Source organism: Chelonia mydas, chromosome 1 (assembly GCF_015237465.2).
Source record: "Chelonia mydas isolate rCheMyd1 chromosome 1, rCheMyd1.pri.v2, whole genome shotgun sequence".
In the NCBI taxonomy this organism is placed as follows: Eukaryota; Metazoa; Chordata; order Testudines; family Cheloniidae; genus Chelonia; species Chelonia mydas.
In genome coordinates this window covers 232464574-232482816 of record NC_057849.1, presented here as the reverse complement: position 1 = coordinate 232482816, position 18243 = coordinate 232464574, and the positions used below count along the sequence as shown (strand labels likewise).

General features: G+C 44.6%; 1 protein-coding gene across 1 annotated transcript in view; it reads left to right on the top strand.

Annotated features, from left to right (window-relative positions):
• The window catches only part of SLCO1B3 (solute carrier organic anion transporter family member 1B3), a 51756-nt gene that overhangs the window by 29464 nt on the left and 4049 nt on the right, over positions 1-18243 (top strand). The window contains exons 11-14 of the mRNA XM_037915937.2: positions 6637-6832; positions 7579-7741; positions 10611-10795; positions 11992-12056. Coding sequence (XP_037771865.1) covers positions 6637-6832; positions 7579-7741; positions 10611-10795; positions 11992-12056 — 609 coding nt within the window. The remainder of the gene's footprint in view (positions 1-6636; positions 6833-7578; positions 7742-10610; positions 10796-11991; positions 12057-18243) is intronic.

The following is an 18243-nucleotide window of genomic DNA, read 5'->3' as shown; positions in this document are numbered from 1 at the left end:
GTGTGCCCTTGTTGCCAAGAAGGCCAATGGCATTTTGGGATGTATAAGGAGGGGCATTGCCAGCAGATCGAGGGACGTGATCGTTCCCCTCTATTCGACATTGGTGAGGCCTCATCTGGAGTACTGTGTCCAGTTTTGGGCCCCACACTACAAGAAGGATGTGGAAAAATTGGAAAGAGTCCAGCAGAGGGCAACAAAAATGATTAGGGGACTGGAACACATGACTTATGAGGAGAGGCTGAGGGAACTGCGATTGTTTAGTCTGCGGAAGAGAAGAAGGAGGGGGGATTTGATAGCTGCTTTCAACTACCTGAAAGGGGGTTCCAAAGAGGATGGCTCTAGACTGTTCTCAGTGGTAGCAGATGACAGAACAAGGAGTAATGGTATCAAGTTGCAGTGGGGGAGGTTTAGATTGGATATTAGAAAAAACTTTTTCACTAGGAGGGTGGTGAAGCACTGGAATGGGTTACCTAGGGAGGTGGTGGAATCTCCTTCCTTAGAGATTTTTAAGGTCAGGCTTGACAAAGCCCTGGCTGGGATGATTTAGTTGGGCATTGGTCCTGCTTTGAGCAGGGGGTTGGACTAGATGACCTCCCGAGGTCCCTTCTAACCCTGATATTCTATGATTCATTAATACAAATGTGGGAAACACTGGAAAGGTTCATGATGCTGGGTGCTGAGGAGATCAAGATTGTACTTGAAGTGGGGGAAAAGGGGTTTTATTTCCCAGAAATTTTCTGGTTCTATACAGTGTGTCTGTGCCAACTTTTATTGTGGCATACCTGCTTCTGCTTTGGCTCATGAAACTGTACCCAACATCAATGACCCTGGAAAACAGGAATTCAGTTTCAAGCTAAGTAGCTGCAGACTGGTAGTGGAGTGCACATTTGATAAAGTGAAAGCTTGTTGGTGCTGCCTTTGCAGCTGTCTGGATGCCAATGTGGCAAACACTGTTCATATAATCATTGTCTGCTGCGTACTTCATAACATTTGTGAGATAGAGGGGAGTGTTTCCATCCTGAGTGATCTCAGGACAAGTCTGACTTACAAACTCTGTACAGGCAGCTGGATTCCACCCATGTTAACACTGGTCCTGGTTCCCAATGGGAGAGGAAAATCAGTGATGCCATATGTGCATATATCTTGGCACAGCAGAGAGGCAGAGGATGACACCTGCCTGTGCCAAGGGACATCTATTCATCCTGTATAGCTGCGGGATATGCACATGAGGAAATATTGGTACATACTTATAGGGCTACACAGCTTTGTGAGAGTTTTGTTCCCCTGTAGCCAAAGGTCATTAGCCATTCATTCTTGTGACATTGCACACAGTAATGACAATTAACAGGGCACCGCTATTGGGTTATCACCTTGGTGCTAGGTTTCTGCTGTGGAGGGTGGCAACTGAGTTATTATGAGCTCATTGAGCAATGTTTTTGTCTACACTATTCACACTTCTTTAGAAACCTCGCTTATTTGGAGCACTTAAACTTGTTAAATGAGCTTATGACTGTTTGCTTTGATGGGGAAAGTATTGCATTGTGCTTTTTGACTTTTTATTGTCAGCAGAGTTAAGTGCAACTAAGGACTGTTATAGAGCACTAGTTCCTGGTACAGTTGAAATTCTTAAAATTTTGGCAAGGCAGGAAGGGGGTGTTTCTGTACAGGGTACTGCCATAGTTTGTTATTGCTGGCATGTTCCCTTTTTGTTTGTTACTATTCTTTGGTTTTGATTTTCAACATGTCTAATAAAGCCTTTAAAAGATTGATTGACCCCTTTTCTATGCTTTGGACATCTCCTAGGTTGAAAAATAGTAGTGGTTCCCTATCCCTTCTGTGTAATTGTGTGACTTAAAGTATTTTTGAACCTTGGGGGGATTCAAAACTCTTGACATTATGATGACACCAGATTTTTACACACCATTCCATTAAATGAAGTAGGAAGCTTGCGGCCCATTCAAGAATGAAAAAGCACCTTCAGTTCATCATTAGGAAGGAGGGCCAACACACAGTTAAACAAAACAAAAGATTTACTAAAAGTATGAAGTAGAAGGTTCAATGGGAAGATTTTGAAATCAGAACAATAACATATTGTTAGCAAAGTATCTGTTTACTATTGAGAACACGGCCCACAGTTTGTCTTTGCACCCATCTCCTTCCCCTCCTCATTAGAAGGGGTGAAAGAAGTAGGACAATGATTTGTGGTGAGATCTGTGGATGTCTCTTGCAAAGGGTTTTGGAGGCTGGTGCACATTAGTGTTCTAGGACTACTGCAGGCTCAGCGTTCTCCTCCTATTCAGTTGAGGGAGTTATTGCAACAGGATCCTCCAGCTCAGCAGCACCCTGGTTAGCAGCCAGACACAGCGGCAGCAGCAGCAGATGAGATGATTGTGGGGTCTTGGCAGCAGGTGGATGCTCCACCCTTTCAGCCATCAAATGAGCCTCTCCATTAGAGAATGTTCCTGTTCCCTGTGGTGTGTCTCAATGTCCATGAACCAGTTCCTGCTGAAGAGACTGCTCCTCCAATGCTCTGGGGAATTCAAATTGCTCTTGGTTTCTCCAGTTTATGAGGAGCTCCTCCAGAATCCTTCTCTGTCTGCCTTTGCTGTCCCTGAGATGCTGCTCCTACCCTCTTGGTGCCATGGTTTCACTGAAATTCTGTGGCCTGCGTTGTGCAGGAGGTCAGACTAGATGATCATAATGGTCCCTTCTGACCTAAATATCTATGAATCTATGAAAGTCCAGCCAGTTCTCAAAGAGAAGGAGACCATTATGTTTTTGGCTTTTATAATAAGCTGAGAAATCCCCCCACATAACATAACTTTGCTGTAAAGGCCCACAATTTTGTTACTTTTCAGCATTCCAGGAATGTAGCTGTCTCACTATCCTTGATTCTCAGAAACCTTTTGTGGTCCATGAGGAAGGAGCAGAGGCTAGTAACGATAAGAAAACCTATACTACTGTTTGTAGCAATATAAAATGTTCATGATGTTCAAACAGGGGTGTGGCAGTGGGGTAATTCCTTCCAGAAGCTATGTTACCAGTTTACAGTTTCTTCCCTTAAGAATAGCCAACATTTGGAGAACATGGTTGTTTTCAGAGTATTAACATGGAAAAGAGAAGTGGCTTTCCAGTCCTGTGAAGGAGAGTATGCCAAAGAACTGTTTCTGCTAATGGTCACCCCCACTACTACATATTGCCGAATTAAGGGGCTTGGTCAGCTATAAAGGTGGACCAGGCAGACTTGCACTGCTGGTGAACCTGAAGAATCGACTGGAGTTTTTGCTTCAACAGAAATTTGCTGAAATGTCCTTACAGGACGGGGAGGGAATTTGCCTGGAAATGGATGAAATTCTGAGCTGGAATACAGAGGTTTAATGGAAAAGGAGATTGGAACCATGAACCATCCCAACACCTGATTTTGTGAGAAAATCCTGCCTCTATGCCTGTGTAGCAAAGGTGAAATGGAAAGGGAGAGAAAGAGACAATCTGTAACTTCATTAGGTTTCCTGAAGATACAGTTAATCATCGCAACCTTTCACCTCAGATAACTGGAAAGGGAAACAGCACTACACTGTTTTTTCCAACCGCCAGACCAGTCTCTTCTGCCACCCTCACTAGCCCTGGCTCATGCAGCATAGCTCTGGGTGGTGACAGGGTGAAGACAGGGACTGTAAAGACTTCGTAATCTTCCAAGGCAGAAAAGATCACTGCTACTAACTTTTCCTTCAACACCCAACTGTAAGTTTTCTACAACTGTGTGCTGGTCCCTTCCACATCCAGTCCTTCCTCCCCTGAAAAAAAAAAAGAAGCTTTAGAAGCCATATGCATAATTGTGGTTCATCAGAAGTCAATAAAGTTATTGATTTAGAACTCTGTCTTGTTTGAGGACCATTTCGGAGGTGGAGCAGAGAGGGGACTGGATGGAGGAAGGAAAGTTGAAGGTGTTTGATAATGGATCATGGATCATGGCAGTGCCATGTCTTCAACACTGTAATAATGCATGGTCTATTATCCAGGGAAGAAAAATCAGTGCACAGTAGTTCATAAGTCCTTGACCTTAAAATAGGGAATTTAGCACCAGAGCAAGAGGGGATATTGCTGGGGAGTGTGGACATCCACTATAACTCACCAGCCTGGGGTTCTGGTTCCTGGCATGGCTTGGGGTCCTCCTCAGTTTCGTAATGGAATATTTCTTCAACCTGCTTCTCTGGGTAAAGATGCAGAATCACATGCTCCTCATCCTCTGGGTCTTTCGGGGCATCTTGTGTGGTCCCTGTTGCCTCCTTGCTCTGGCCCACATCAATGTGCTGTTGGACAATGAGGCCTCAGGGTTGAGGAAGGGATCATGAGCCACTTCAGGCTCGGTGCTGGAGGTCCTTGAAAGCATGAGTCAAGCTCCTTGTAGAAAACGCATGTATGATAAGCCCTTCCAAACCTACTACTTCCTGTACAGGAGCCTCAAATGCTTCATGCATTCATAGCACTGAGCCAGACTCTGTGCAATTTCCTGGTACAGGTGAATGTTCCTGCTGCTCTGGCTGAAATTAAGGAGGATGGTATGCTGTTTCCACACACTGATCAGCTCCAAGGACCAAGTGACTGCCTTGTTGAGGTATCATTTGAAAACTCATACAGTAGAACCTCAGATTACGAACACCTCAGGAATAGAGGTTGTGCATAATTCTGATATGTTCATAACTCTGAACAAAACATTATGGTTGCTCTTTCAAAAGCTTATAGTTGAATACAGCTTTGAAACTTTACTATGCAGAAGAAAAATGCTGCTTTAAACCATCTTAATTTAAATGAAACAAATACAGAAACAGTTTCCTTACCTTGTCAAATCTTTTTTTAAACTTTCCTTTTGTTTTTTTAGTAGTTTATGTTTAACACAGTACTGTACTGTATTTGCTTTTTTCTTTTTTGTCTCTGCTGCTGCCTGATTGCATACTTCTGGTTTCCAAATGAGCTGTGTGGTTGACTGGTCGGTTTGTAACTCTGGTGTTCGTAATTCTGCAGTTCTATTGTAATTTGCTGATCATTATTGTCCTGGTAAAATATGTGTGGCAACATTGTATGTAAAGTTATCAGATTCTACTGTGTGATGGTACTAAGACAAATTCCAAATTTTGAGAGCAGTCACAAAGCACTTTTCCAGAGACAAAAGGCTAGCCAACACCGCAGCCAAGCGTCATCAAAATCAAATGACCCATCACTTGGTTAAGTGGCGATTCTTTGGGTGGAAAAAGAATGTGGGGGAAAATCTACATTTTTAGAAAGAAACAGCTGAGCGGTCCCATCCACGCAGACTTTCTGTTTCCTAAACCTCAGCTGGAGGTGATTCTCAAAGAAGAGAAAAACATATAAGAAGGGGGAGCAAATGCCCCAAAACATCTTTCTCTACCTTCATCTCTACTCACGGCATCAACAACACTTGAAGAACAAAGGAAGCATCACTGGACTGGGGAGGGATCCTGACTGAAAGGAATTCAGTCAGTAAGACTGCTGTGAGAGAGACCTTTGCTTTGAATTCATCTAAACCATTGTATTTGGATTGAAGTGTTTGGGAAACTCTATTTGGGATAACAGGATTTGTCCTTGGGGGAAGAGGTGGAGTGGGGGCAGGGTCTGAGCTGGAGCGGGGGATTGGGCACCCCCAGGGAAATGAGGAAGCTGGCACCTGTGGTCCAGATAATACCCTGGGTAATGTCACACACCCGTAAAGACTGTAACAGACAACTGTTCTGCCGGGGGCAGTGCAGCACACTACTACCAGTGCACAAGGTGACAGGGACCTAGGTTTTGTAAGGATCAGGAAGAAAAGCATTCAGTGCATTGTGGAACTAGAACTGAAGGACTATTGCAACTTGAAACCTGGTAGATGCTCCTCATTTCCATTCACACTGCAAACTGGCACAGCTATGGGGCTGTTCCACAGCTAAGGTGTGTACTTGCTCACACCCTCAGGCATGCTAGCTTACGTGCCCTCTGCTCACCTTGAGACACATGCTTCTGGGGTTTAAGTGTGGACATTGCGGGGGTTATGTCACAAGCCTGCACATGGACACGTATATAGTTGCTAGTGTAGATGTCTGTCACTGTCTGCCTCCTGGTGTCCCCACTGCCCTGATTGGGTGGTACTCCACATTGGGCCTCTGCATGGTGCAGTGCATGTCACCCAACATGCTGGTGCAACTATTCTGGCTGATATTTTGGAGGGGGCAAAGCCAATGCTCCTTCCAGTGGGAGGGAAAAATCTATCTGTTCTCCAGATCCAACTTCCTCTTCCTTGCTGCAACCTATGGTACAGGTAGTCAACACAAGGGCATAAGGAGGTGCCTTATGCTCCCTTACCCTCTCATAGTGCTGCATGAGTTGGGTCAGAGTTTGGTCCTTAATTACATAGATCTAGATGTAATTTTCACAGGTTCATTGGCAAAAGTATTAGGGGAGATTCTTGGGCCCTTGAAATGTCGTCGTATTTTGAGACATACGAAATAAATGGATGAATTTTTTCAGGCAGTATGTTATGAAAATTTTCACCAATTTCAATCAGCTCATGTGTTAAATCAGTTCTGCGTGACAGAATGTGACTACACCTCTCCAGTATCCCTCCTTTCTCTTTTATTACAGGAGTAACTGCTTTACCCGCTGTAAGCATTGGGATTTTCTTAGGAGGGCTCATAATGAAGAAATACAAAATGAGCATGATTGGAGCTACAAAATTTGGATTTGGGATGTCACTGACGGCTTTTCTCATAACCCTCTCACACTTTTTTGTGGGCTGTGAGAACCATGTAGTGGCGGGATTGACAGTATCTTATGATGGGTATGTATACATCTTATGTAAGATACAGCACATTTCCTTTCTCTGGTAGCAGAGAAGCATTACAAATGGCATAATGTTTTGTCATGATTGAATACAAACACACCATTTTAGTACTTAGTGTATCTTCCACAAATATTGAAGGATTATACCATTAGAAAATGTCAGATTCTAAGTTTGTATACATTGTAATGGAGCTAGATTGATTTACACCAGATGAGAATGTAGCCCTCTTTTTATACTGATACTTTGTTTGCAAGTTACATACTGCTACTTTTTTGGGGGGCTTCATAATTACATCAGTTTGGGGTATGGATCTGAATTGAATAACTGTGTCAGTGTGATTCATGTATAAAATGAATAACAGTTTTAGGGTGTGGTTTTAGGCAGCTAGAATGGTGGGACTGGACACCGATAGCGTCAAGAATTTCACTGTGTGTTAGAACTAAAGGTCTGTTTTTTCTGGGCTATAATGGGCAGAAATCCCTTTCTTTGTCATAGAATTTTTCATAACCCAGTAGTCATCTGTATTTCAATGTGTGTGAGATGGAAGCTGAGGCCACAGGATCAGTGTTACAAGAATAGGAACAATTTAACCTTGTTTACCTGGAATATTAGTTTAGTTCTATAATAATGAGGATATCAAGTAGGAGTGAAAGACAAATTTGCTATATTGTCCTTTAATGTTTAATTGAAAGATGCATTTTGTAATAAAACAATGTTGTGCCTTTGTAAATTTACCTCATAAGCAAACCAGTTGCACATCATGAAACTGCCTTATTTTCTGTCTGCAACTCTGACTGCAAATGTGCCACGAACCAGTGGGATCCTGTCTGTGGAGACAATGGAATCACGTATATGTCAGCTTGTCTTGCTGGATGCAAGGCTTCGACAGGACATGGGAAGAACACAGTAAGAGCCTTACCCAGTTTTTTCCTATCTTTTTTGCTTAAGAACATTGGTGTATTAGTGATGTATATTTAGAAAAGATCAAATCAATTACAGAGCAAGAGGAACTGTCATGTATTTGTGAGGATCACTGAGAACCACAAACTTCCAGAGCTAGATGCTTGAGTCTCTGCAGCTTGAGCAAAAGAGCCAGACTCTGTATCTGGGGGCTGTAACAAACTCATATTGGGCACTGAGGGAACACACAACATGCACTGATGAGTGTTACACATTGCCTAAAGGCAGACCTCCATTTGTTTGCCTTTTGTAAATCAGGTCTTGGCTACATTGAGGTTTTTAGCCACCAGTGTAACTACACTTAGGTAAAAAGAAAAGGAGTACTTGTGGCACCTTGGAGACTAACAAATTTATTTGAGCATAAGCTTTCGTGAGCTACAGCTCACTTCATCGGATGCATTCACTCTACTCCTTTTCTTTTTGCGAATACAGACTAACACAGCTGCTACTCTGAAACCTACACTTAGGTAGTTGCCCATGTGCAATCTCTAGGGCAGAGGTTTTCAAACTGTGGGGTGCACCCACGTAGGGGCATGCGGAGGAATGTTCGGGCGGCAAGCGGTAATGCCAGGCAGCTTGGGCCAGCGATGCCTCGTGGCTTGGACCAGCTCCTGTGCAGATGTGCTGCACAGATATACACTGCGACTTATCCTGGGACAACGTACCTTGGTTTGAAGTGCTTTGTCAAGGCAGGAATGAAAGGATTTGGAGATACAGGGATAGATTCTCTGCTTCACCTGATCCCTGTTTTGACACGGGGGAGGGGGAATGGGGAAGGGTCTCAGAGAGCCAATTGCAGTTTCCTGATTCTTAGGTCCAGCTGTGGCCTTGATGAGAATTAGAGCTACTTTCTAACAGCTTGTCACACCTCTTCCTATCCCTGACACGCCCCCTACACCTGAAGTAGACAAGGGAGTGGTGCAAAGGGGACCAGATCCGATTACAAAATCCAGTCCTTAAATGTCAACAATGATTCTTTAGAGTTTCAGAGTAACAACCGTGTTAGTCTGTATTTGCAAAAAGAAAAGGAGTACTTGTGGCACCTTAGAGACTAACCAATTTATTTGAGCATAAGCTTTCGTGAGCTACGGCTCACTTCATCGGATGCATACTGTGGAAAATACAGAAGATGTTCTTATACATACAAACCATGAAAAAATGGGTGTTTACCACTACAAAAGGTTTTCTCTCCCCCAACCCCACTCTCCTGCTGGTAATAGCTTATCTAAAGTGATCACAATGTGTATGATAATCAAGTTGGGCCGTTTCCAGCACAAATCCAGGTTTTCTCCCCCCCCCCACCCCCACCCCCCCCCCCCCCCCGCCACAAACCCACTCTCCTGTTGGTAATAGCTTATCTAAAGTGATCACTCTCCTTAGAATGTGTATGATAATCAAGGTTCTGTTCCTCAGATGTTCTTGTTAAACCCTGGATTTGTGCTGGAAATGGCCCACCTTGATTATCACACACATTGTAAGGAGAGTGATCACTTTAGATAAGCTATTACCAACAGGAGAGTGGGTTTGTGTGTGTGGAAGGGAGGGTGGGGAGAAAACCTGGATTTGTGCTGGAAATGGCCCAAGTTGATTATCATACACATTGTAAGGAGAGTGATCACTTTAGATAAGCTATTACCAGCAGGAGAGTGGGGTGGGGGGAGAGAAAACCTTTTGTAGTGGTAAACACCCATTTTTTCATGGTTTGTATGTATAAGAACATCTTCTGTATTTTCCACAGTATGCATCCGATGAAGTGAGCTGTAGCTCACGAAAGCTTATGCTCAAATAAATTGGTTAGTCTCTAAGGTGCCACAGGTACTCCTATTCTTTAGAGTGAGATTCCTGGCTCACAAGCTCATATTGTAATGAAATACTAAACTGCATTATATGATTCAGCCATTAGGTGGTGCTGTGTGTAAAATACCTTATTTAAGCTAATCTTTAGCCGTACCCGGCAGAGTATTAAAGGGTTCTATGGCAAAGACACCTGGTGTGTACCTCTGAGAAATAAGCTCTGTAGTCAGCGGAGCCGTCCCTAGGGTATGGCAAATTGGGGCATCTGCCCCGGGCCCTGTGCTTCGGGGGGCCCCACAGGAGGCAGGCGGGGAGGTGAGGTGGGTGGGTGAGTGGGGTGAGGAGACAAATGGGGAGGCGAGCAGCAGGCAGGTGGGGGGCGGTGACTAGGAGCCCCCCCCCACCACCACAATCTCCCCCTCTCCCCAGCGCCTTCTGCCCACCGGTGGGCCCCGCCGATCAGTGCCTTCGCCTCCCTCCCAGCACCTACCGCCTGCCGTGGATCAAACATTTTGCGGCGTCAGGCAGCACTGTGAGGGGGAGGAGGGAGGAGCAGGGGTGCAGCACACTCGCGGGAGGGGGTGGAACTGGGTGGGGAAGAGGCGGGGTGGAGGTGGGGCTGGGGTGGGGCCTTGGGGGAAGGGGTGGAGTGGGTCAGGGCCTGGGTGGAGCCGGGGAGAGCACCTCCCCCTCCCACCCCCCCGCTGGCAGATAGGCACCAAGTTTCTAATGTCCCGGGCCCTGCCCCCACAGGGACGGCCCTGGTAGTCAGTCTATAATTGATACAGAAGCTTGACCTGCTAGTAGAAGCCTTGCAACCTACTATGTACAAGAAGTACATGACACATAGGAAAGAAACTACTGAACATTGAAACCTCTGAGAAATGCGAACAAGAGCTGGTTAGAGGCTCCTGGTGTGTTTACCTGGGTCACGTTTTCATGTGAGGTTTTGGTTGTATTTTAATGCTGTATGTCCTATTGCATTAATGATATACCGACAAATCAAAATTGTGTCTTTTAGGTGTATCATAACTGCAGCTGCATGGAAATTACAGGTTCCCAATCAGGAAATACCTCTGTAATTTTGGGACAATGTCCAAAAAGTGGTGACTGCTCAAGAAAGTTTATTTATTATACAGTAATACAAGTTATAAGTGCCTTTTTCTATGCTTTAGGAGGCACCCCTTTATACATGGTTATGTTTAGGTAAGTGAAACCAAAATAATTATTTTAATATCACTAAGGGCTTTTCCCATCATGGGAGACTTAATTTCCCCAAATTACACTAACTTTCTTGAAATCTAACACACTTTTACTGCTGTCTTCTCTGAATCCATTTTTAATAATGAAGAATTAAATCAGTTGGTGGGCACTACCACCAAATTTAACTATTACGTTCATACGTTACAGTTAATTTCTCCATGTTTCTATTAATCTGACCCACATTGGCTTTTACATCTGAATTTTGTGTTTGTAGCACAGAAAACAATTAGATCTGTTTCTGTGATTAAAAGCTACAAACACAAATGGTTCTGTAGTTTGTATAAGTAGACTGAAGAACAAAAGAAAGTCCAGCTGAAACATATTTTGTTGACACTGTTTCTTTATGTGAAGAGATGGATAAAAGCTTGGTAGGAAGAAAGTTTGGTCACTATGAAATCCCAAAGGCAATCTGGAAGCAAAATCAGTGGGAATTCTAAGGAGTTCTAAAAATTACTTTGTCATATATGAATATGCAGAAAGAGGTGCTAATGTAGTATATAGATAAAGTTGTTATTTAAGAAGGTGGTTTTTCATGACAATAACTTTAAAGGGATCCAACACAGTTTGGGTATATAATTAACTCAGAACACTTGTCAGATTCCCTTGTGGCAGCATTTTAGTTTAATCTCTTGGAAATTAGTTATACACCAATTTGAGCAGCATGTTGCTTTGCATCTTTGCTAAGACTGTGGCTCTTGAAAACACAGCTATTGGGAATGTCATTACAATGTTACAAGATGCTGCTCCAATTATGCCATTTCTAGAAGTTTTCCCCCAGGGCAATAGCGTAGTCCCCATCACTTCATAATGCTCATAATGAAAAGGCAGTAGAACGGGTATTTAGGGACACCCTCTTCTGCAAAATGTGGGTAGAAGGTGCCAGTATTTCATATAGATTCACCTCACTAATTATGTGCAGTACATTGACTTCCCAGTGAATATTCAATGAAGAGTAATTGATTAGTTCACTTTTCCCACATCATTTAATGTGTTTTTGGCAAATGTACGAGACAGCTTTCTTCTGAAGTTTTGTATTCTGTCATTAAGAATAATAATTCTAGGGGGAAATAATACATTTTAGTGAGTGCGACTAGGTATTATGGAGACATATGATTGTGACTGACATCTATCTATTTTAGGTGTGTTCACTCAGAGCTGAAATCTCTTGCAGTCGGTCTGTTCACACTCATTATGAGAGCCCTAGGTAAGATAAATTATTTGAGTTTTTTAGATACCTTTGAGTGTCTGTGTGGCTTTAAATGGCACCAAGTGCATTCGCAAAACAGATGCACAATGTGGCAGTGCTATTATTATTAATAGTACTAGTGGGAGTAGTAATAGTACTGTAATACTGAGCCCCAGCCATCAAGCAGGACCCCACTGTGCTAGGCACTGCACGAACAAAAAACAAAAAGACAGTCCCTGTGTTAGATTCTGGGCTGCTCCTGGATGTCCAAGATGTGGCCAAGAGCATATTTTTGCAACTGCACCTGACAAAACAACCTTTCCTCTCTGATTTGGACCTTGCCACAATTACGCATGCCTCACCTCGAGATGAGATTGCTGTGATACGCTGTGCATGGGCCTGCACCCTGGCACCATTCAGAAGCTGATGCTATTTCGCAGAATGCTGCAGCCTGCTTATTAAGTGGAATTGCACATCAGGCCAGTGCTCCACAATCTGCACTGTCTTCCAATAAGCTTCTGGGTGGAATTCAAGGTGTTGGTTCTAACCCATAAAGAGCCCTAAAATGTTAGGGCCCTGGTTGCTTGGAAGATGGCCTCTTGCCCTGTGACATACTGCCGCAGTTGAGATCAGAAGAGAGAGTCAAATTGGCGCTCACTTAATATAAACAAGAGGGAACTGTGGGCATGTTGTTAACTGTGAAGGGTCCTCCATTTTGGAACTTAATCCCCTCATTGGTCCGTCAGAGCCCAGAATGTTCCAGACATGCTATAACACCTATCTTTTCTCTCTCTCCTCCAAGGCAGCGAGGAGGGAGTGGGCTGAGGTGTAGGTGCTGGAACTAGGGTGTGGCAACACCCCATGGCTTGAAGTGGTTTCCATCCAGGGCAGGAATGGTGTCCCTAGCCTCTGTTTGCCAGAAGCTGGGAATGAGCGACAGGGGTTGGATCACTTGATGATTACCTGTTCTGTTCATTCCCTTTGGAGCACATGGCATTGGCCACTGTCGGAAGACAGGATACTGGGCTAGATTGACCTTTGGTCTGACCCAGTAGGGCCATTCTTACGTTCTTATGTTTACAGTTTGGTTCAGTGGCTCCCAGCACCCCCACTATACAAATTGTTCCAGCACCCCTGGGCTGAGGTGGATATGGTTATAGGCAATTCTTTGTCTGTTCGTTTTTGTGATTTTTAATTCATGGGACAGGTGCCTAGAGCACTATCCAAAAATGAAAAAATGTGTAAGAATAAGTGTCATAATGGTTTTCTAGGTTTCAGACCAAGCTATATCAGATTAGAAAAGTCCACACTCCCAGCTTGTTTAGGGCCATAGAAGTTAGAAATGGACCTGCAGAAGCAGATCATAGATACGCTCATAAGAGCAGAATATATACATGTAGCCCTCTGGATAGAACACACAGAGAATACACTCCTTTTAGATTAAACCAGTGTTTTCCTATATAGGACTGCGATATTTTAATGCAGAAAAAAAGCTGGCACAAACATGGTTCAGTACAGGTTGGAATCCAGGCATTATTAATGTTGATGCCAAAATTCCCATGGATTGTAACAGGGCCAGGATTTTTTAAAATTATTTTACGGGGGTAAAGGGCAGCACAGTGCAGAGCAAGCCGGAGTGGAGGGTGCAATGACAGATGCATCTTGCTCTTCCTTTGGTCAGTCACAAGAATTTCTAAGCTTTTTCATAGTCTGAACTACAGTATAATACAAAGATTGTGCCTAGTATCATTGCCCCACACATTTGCAAGGCACAGACCAACTCTCATTCCATTCGGAGACACAAAATCCCAATTGCACATATAGCATCTCGGACAGTTATTTTAGGAATGTGTACATGCATTTTTAGTTGTCCTCAGTGCAATAAATGTTTTGTTCTATTTTGAAAAAATAATTACATTGAGTAAACTTTTCAAAGGTACCTAAAGCCCATTTTCAAAAGAGGAGCCTAAGTTCCACTGACTTTCAATGAGATTTAGATTCCTAAGTGTCTACATCACTCTTAGAAATAAATAGAACTTTGACTGCTAAATTACTCAGGCCCAGCTTTTGAGAAGTATGTAGGCTTTGTTCTGCTCAGTATTGCAACATCTACCTGACTTTGTAGCTTAAGTCTCATTGAAAGTCAGTGGGACTTTGGCTTCTAGGCCTAGATTCACAAAGGTACCTAAACTCCTAAATCTCAGACTCAGGTGCTTAAATCTCAGTTTTAGGCTCCACTGCATTTCACAAAACTGCCACCGAACACTGTAGACACCTAAAATCACTTGGCACCTAAAGTTTCAGGTTGAAAGTTCCCTCAGCACCCATCTGAACATGTGTGCTGCTACCTCACTCTAGTCATCTGGACACTCATCTCCCCCGTAAGCCCCTGAGTGATTCACAAACAGGGGAAGCTAGGAGTTTGCTGGCCTGACTCATGTGTGGGGCCCAATCCAATTGGTGTGCTCAGAGGACGCCTACCAAATCAGGTCCCATTTAAAATCTGGCCACTGGAGGAGAAGATGGCGCCCACCTTATGCCTTTTAGCCCAGCAGTTAGAGCACTCACCTATGAGATGGGAGACCTGGATTCAATCCCTCCTGCTATTCGTAGAATCATAGAATCATAGAATATCAGGGTTGGAAGGGACCTCAGGAGGTCATCTAGTCCAACCCCCTGCTCAAAGCAGGACCAATCCCCAATTAAATCATCCCAGCCAGGGCTTTGTCAAGCCTGACCTTAAAAACTTCTAAGGAAGGAGATTCTACCACCTCCCTAGGTAACGCATTCCAGTGTTTCACCACCCTCCTAGTGAAAAAGTTTTTCCTAATATCCAACCTAAACCTCCCCCACTGCAACTTGAGACCATTACTCCTTGTCCTGTCCTCTTCTACCACTCAGAATAGTCTAGAACCATCCTCTCTGGAACTACCTCTCAGGTTGTTGAAAGCAGCTATCAAATCCCCCCTCATTCTTCTCTTCTGCAGACTAAACAATCCCAGTTCCCTCAGCCTCTCCTCATAAGTCATGTGTTCCAGACCCCTAATCATTTTTGTTGCCCTTCGCTGGACTCTCTCCAATTTATCCACATCCTTCTTGTAGTGTGGGGCCCAAAACTGGACACAGTACTCCAGATGAGGCCTCACCAATGTCGAATAGAGGGGAACGATCACGTCCCTCGATCTGCTCGCTATGCCCCTACTTATACATCCCAAAATGCCATTGGCCTTTTTGGCAACAAGGGCACACTGCTGACTCATATCCAGCTTCTCGTCCACTGTCACCCCTAGGTCCTTTTCCGCAGAACTGCTGCCTAGCCATTCGGTCCCTGTCTGTAGCGGTGCATTGGATTCTTCCGTCCTAAGTGCAGGACCCTGCACTTATCCTTATTGAACCTCATCAGATTTCTTTTGGCCCAATCCTCCAATTTGTCTAGGTCCCTCTGTATCCTATCCCTGCCCTCCAGCGTATCTACCGCTCCTCCCAGTTTAGTATCATCCGCAAATTTGCTGAGAGTGCAATCCACACCATCCTCCAGATCATTTATGAAGATATTGAACAAAACCGGCCCCAGGACCGACCCCTGGGGCACTCCACTTGACACTGGCTGCCAACTAGACATGGAGCCATTGATCACTACCCGTTGAGCCCGACAATCTAGCCAACTTTCTACCCACCTTATAGTCCATTCATCCAGCCCATATTTCTTTAATTTGCTGACAAGAATACTGTGGGAGACTGTGTCAAAAGCTTTGCTAAAGTCAAGAAACAATACATCCACTGCTTTCCCTTCATCCACAGAACCAGTAATCTCACCATAGAAGGCGATTAGATTAGTCAGGCATGACCTACCCTTGGTGAATCCATGCTGACTGTTCCTGATCACTTTCCTCTCATGTAAGTGCTTCAGGATTGATTCTTTGAGGACCTGCTCCATGATTTTTCCGGGGACTGAGGTGAGGCTGACTGGCCTGTAGTTCCCAGGATCCTCCTTCTTCCCTTTTTTAAAGATTGGCATTACATTAGCCTTTTTCCAGTCGTCCGGGACTTCCCCCGTTCGCCACGAGTTTTCAAAGATAATGGCCAATGGCTCTGCAATCACAGCCGCCAATTCCTTTAGCACTCTCGGATGCAACTCGTCCAGCCCCATGGACTTGTGCACGTCCAGCTTTTCTAAATAGTCCCTAACCACCTCTCTCTCCACAGAGCGCTAGCCATCTACTCCCCATGTTGTGATGCCCAGCGCAGCAGTCTGGGAGCTGTCCTTGTTAGTGAAGACAGAGGCAAAAAAAGCATTGAGCACATTAGCTTTTTCCACATCCTCTGTCACTAGGTTGCCTCCCTCATTCAGTAAGGGGCCCACACTTTCCTTGGCTTTCTTCTTGTTGCGAACATACCTGAAGAAACCCTTCTTGTTACTCTTGACATCTCTTGCTAGCTGCAGCTCCAGGTGCGATTTGGCCCTCCTGATTTCATTCCTACATGCCCGAGCAATATTTTTATACTCTTCCCTGGTCATATGTCCAACCTTCCACTTCTTGTAAGCTTCTTTTTTATGTTTAAGATCTGCTAGGATTTCACCATTAAGCCAAGCTGGTCGCCTGCCATATTTACTATTCTTTCGACTCATCGGGATGGTTTGTCCCTGTAACCTCAACAGGGATTCCTTGAAATACAGCCAGCTCTCCTGGACTCCTTTCCCCTTCATGTTAGTCCCCCAGGGGATCCTACCCATCCGTTCCCTGAGGGAGTCGAAGTCTGCTTTCCTGAAGTCCAGGGTCCGTATCCTGCTGCTTACCTTTCTTCCCTGTGTCAGGATCCTGAACTCAACCAACTCATGGTCACTGCCTTCCAGGTTCCCGTCCACTTTTGCTTCCCCCACTAATTCTTCCCTGATTGTGAGCAGCAGGTCAAGAAAAGCTCCCCCCCAGTTGGCTCGTCTAGCACTTGCACCAGGAAATTGTCCCCTATGCTTTCCAAAAACTTCCTGGATTGTCTATGCACCGCTGTATTGCTCTCCCAGCAGATATCAGGAAAATTAAAGTCACCCATGAGAACCAGGGAGTGCGATCTAGTAGCTTCTGCGAGTTGCCGGAAGAAAGCCTCATCCACCTCATCCCCCTGGTCCCGTGGTCTATAGCAGACTCCCACCACTACATCACTCTTGTTGCTCACACTTCTAAACTTTATCCAGAGACACTCAGGTTTTTCTGCAGTTTCGTACCGGAGCTCTGAGCAGTCATACTGCTCCCTTACATACAGTGCTACTCCCCCACCTTTTCTGCCCTGCCTGTCCTTCCTGAACAGTTTATAACCATCCATGACAGTACTAGTCATGTGAGTTATCCCACCAAGTCTCTGTTATTCCAATCACGTCATAATTCCTTGACATCACCAGGAAGGGCAGAAAGGATTTGAACACTAACCACTGAGCTATGGGGTATTCTGCTGTAGGTCTCAGTCTCTCTGTGAGAGGGGTAGGGCTTAGCACACACCCATCTAGGCAACATCTCCCACTGGATAGCTCCCCACCTAGCATGCTGGCTTATATGAATCATATTCTAAGGTGCCTGTCTCTCCCCATGCATTATACAGGAGCCTAGGTGCCCAGCTCAGGTCTTTGTGAATCACAGTGTTGGTCCAATGATTTTCTACGGGCCTAAAAGGTAGGCATTGCCACATTCAGTATCACAGCACCTAAATCCTTTGTGAATTTAGCCCCTAAGTGCCTGTTACTTTTGAAAATGTGACTTAGGTGCCTAAGTTATACCTTGTAACACTGTGTGGGGTTAAGCCTAAACACCTTTAAAATCTGGGCCTGAAGCAGCGTTGACAATTTTGTCTACCGTCTACTTTAGCACTTGGTTTCATCTCCCTCTCTTTCTTCCCCTAACCCCCACCCCCCGCCATCTACTTTTTTCAGTAGGAAACAAAGAGGCGAGCCATAAGATGAATTTCACCCCAGTGTAGAGGATCAGCATGAGGTCCATGCACCACTAAGTCCTGAAAACTGCTGCAGCGATTGAGCTGCCAATGACCAGTGCTTTACAGAACAGTTTGGGAACTGTTGAGCTAATACATGCTGGAGAAAACCATGTGTGTCACCACAGGCTGATAGCTTGGCCAGGCCCACTAGGTGTCAGACCACGTCACTGTGGAGCTCCAAACAGCACCAAAAGTGGTCACCCAGCTCACTATTCTGAAG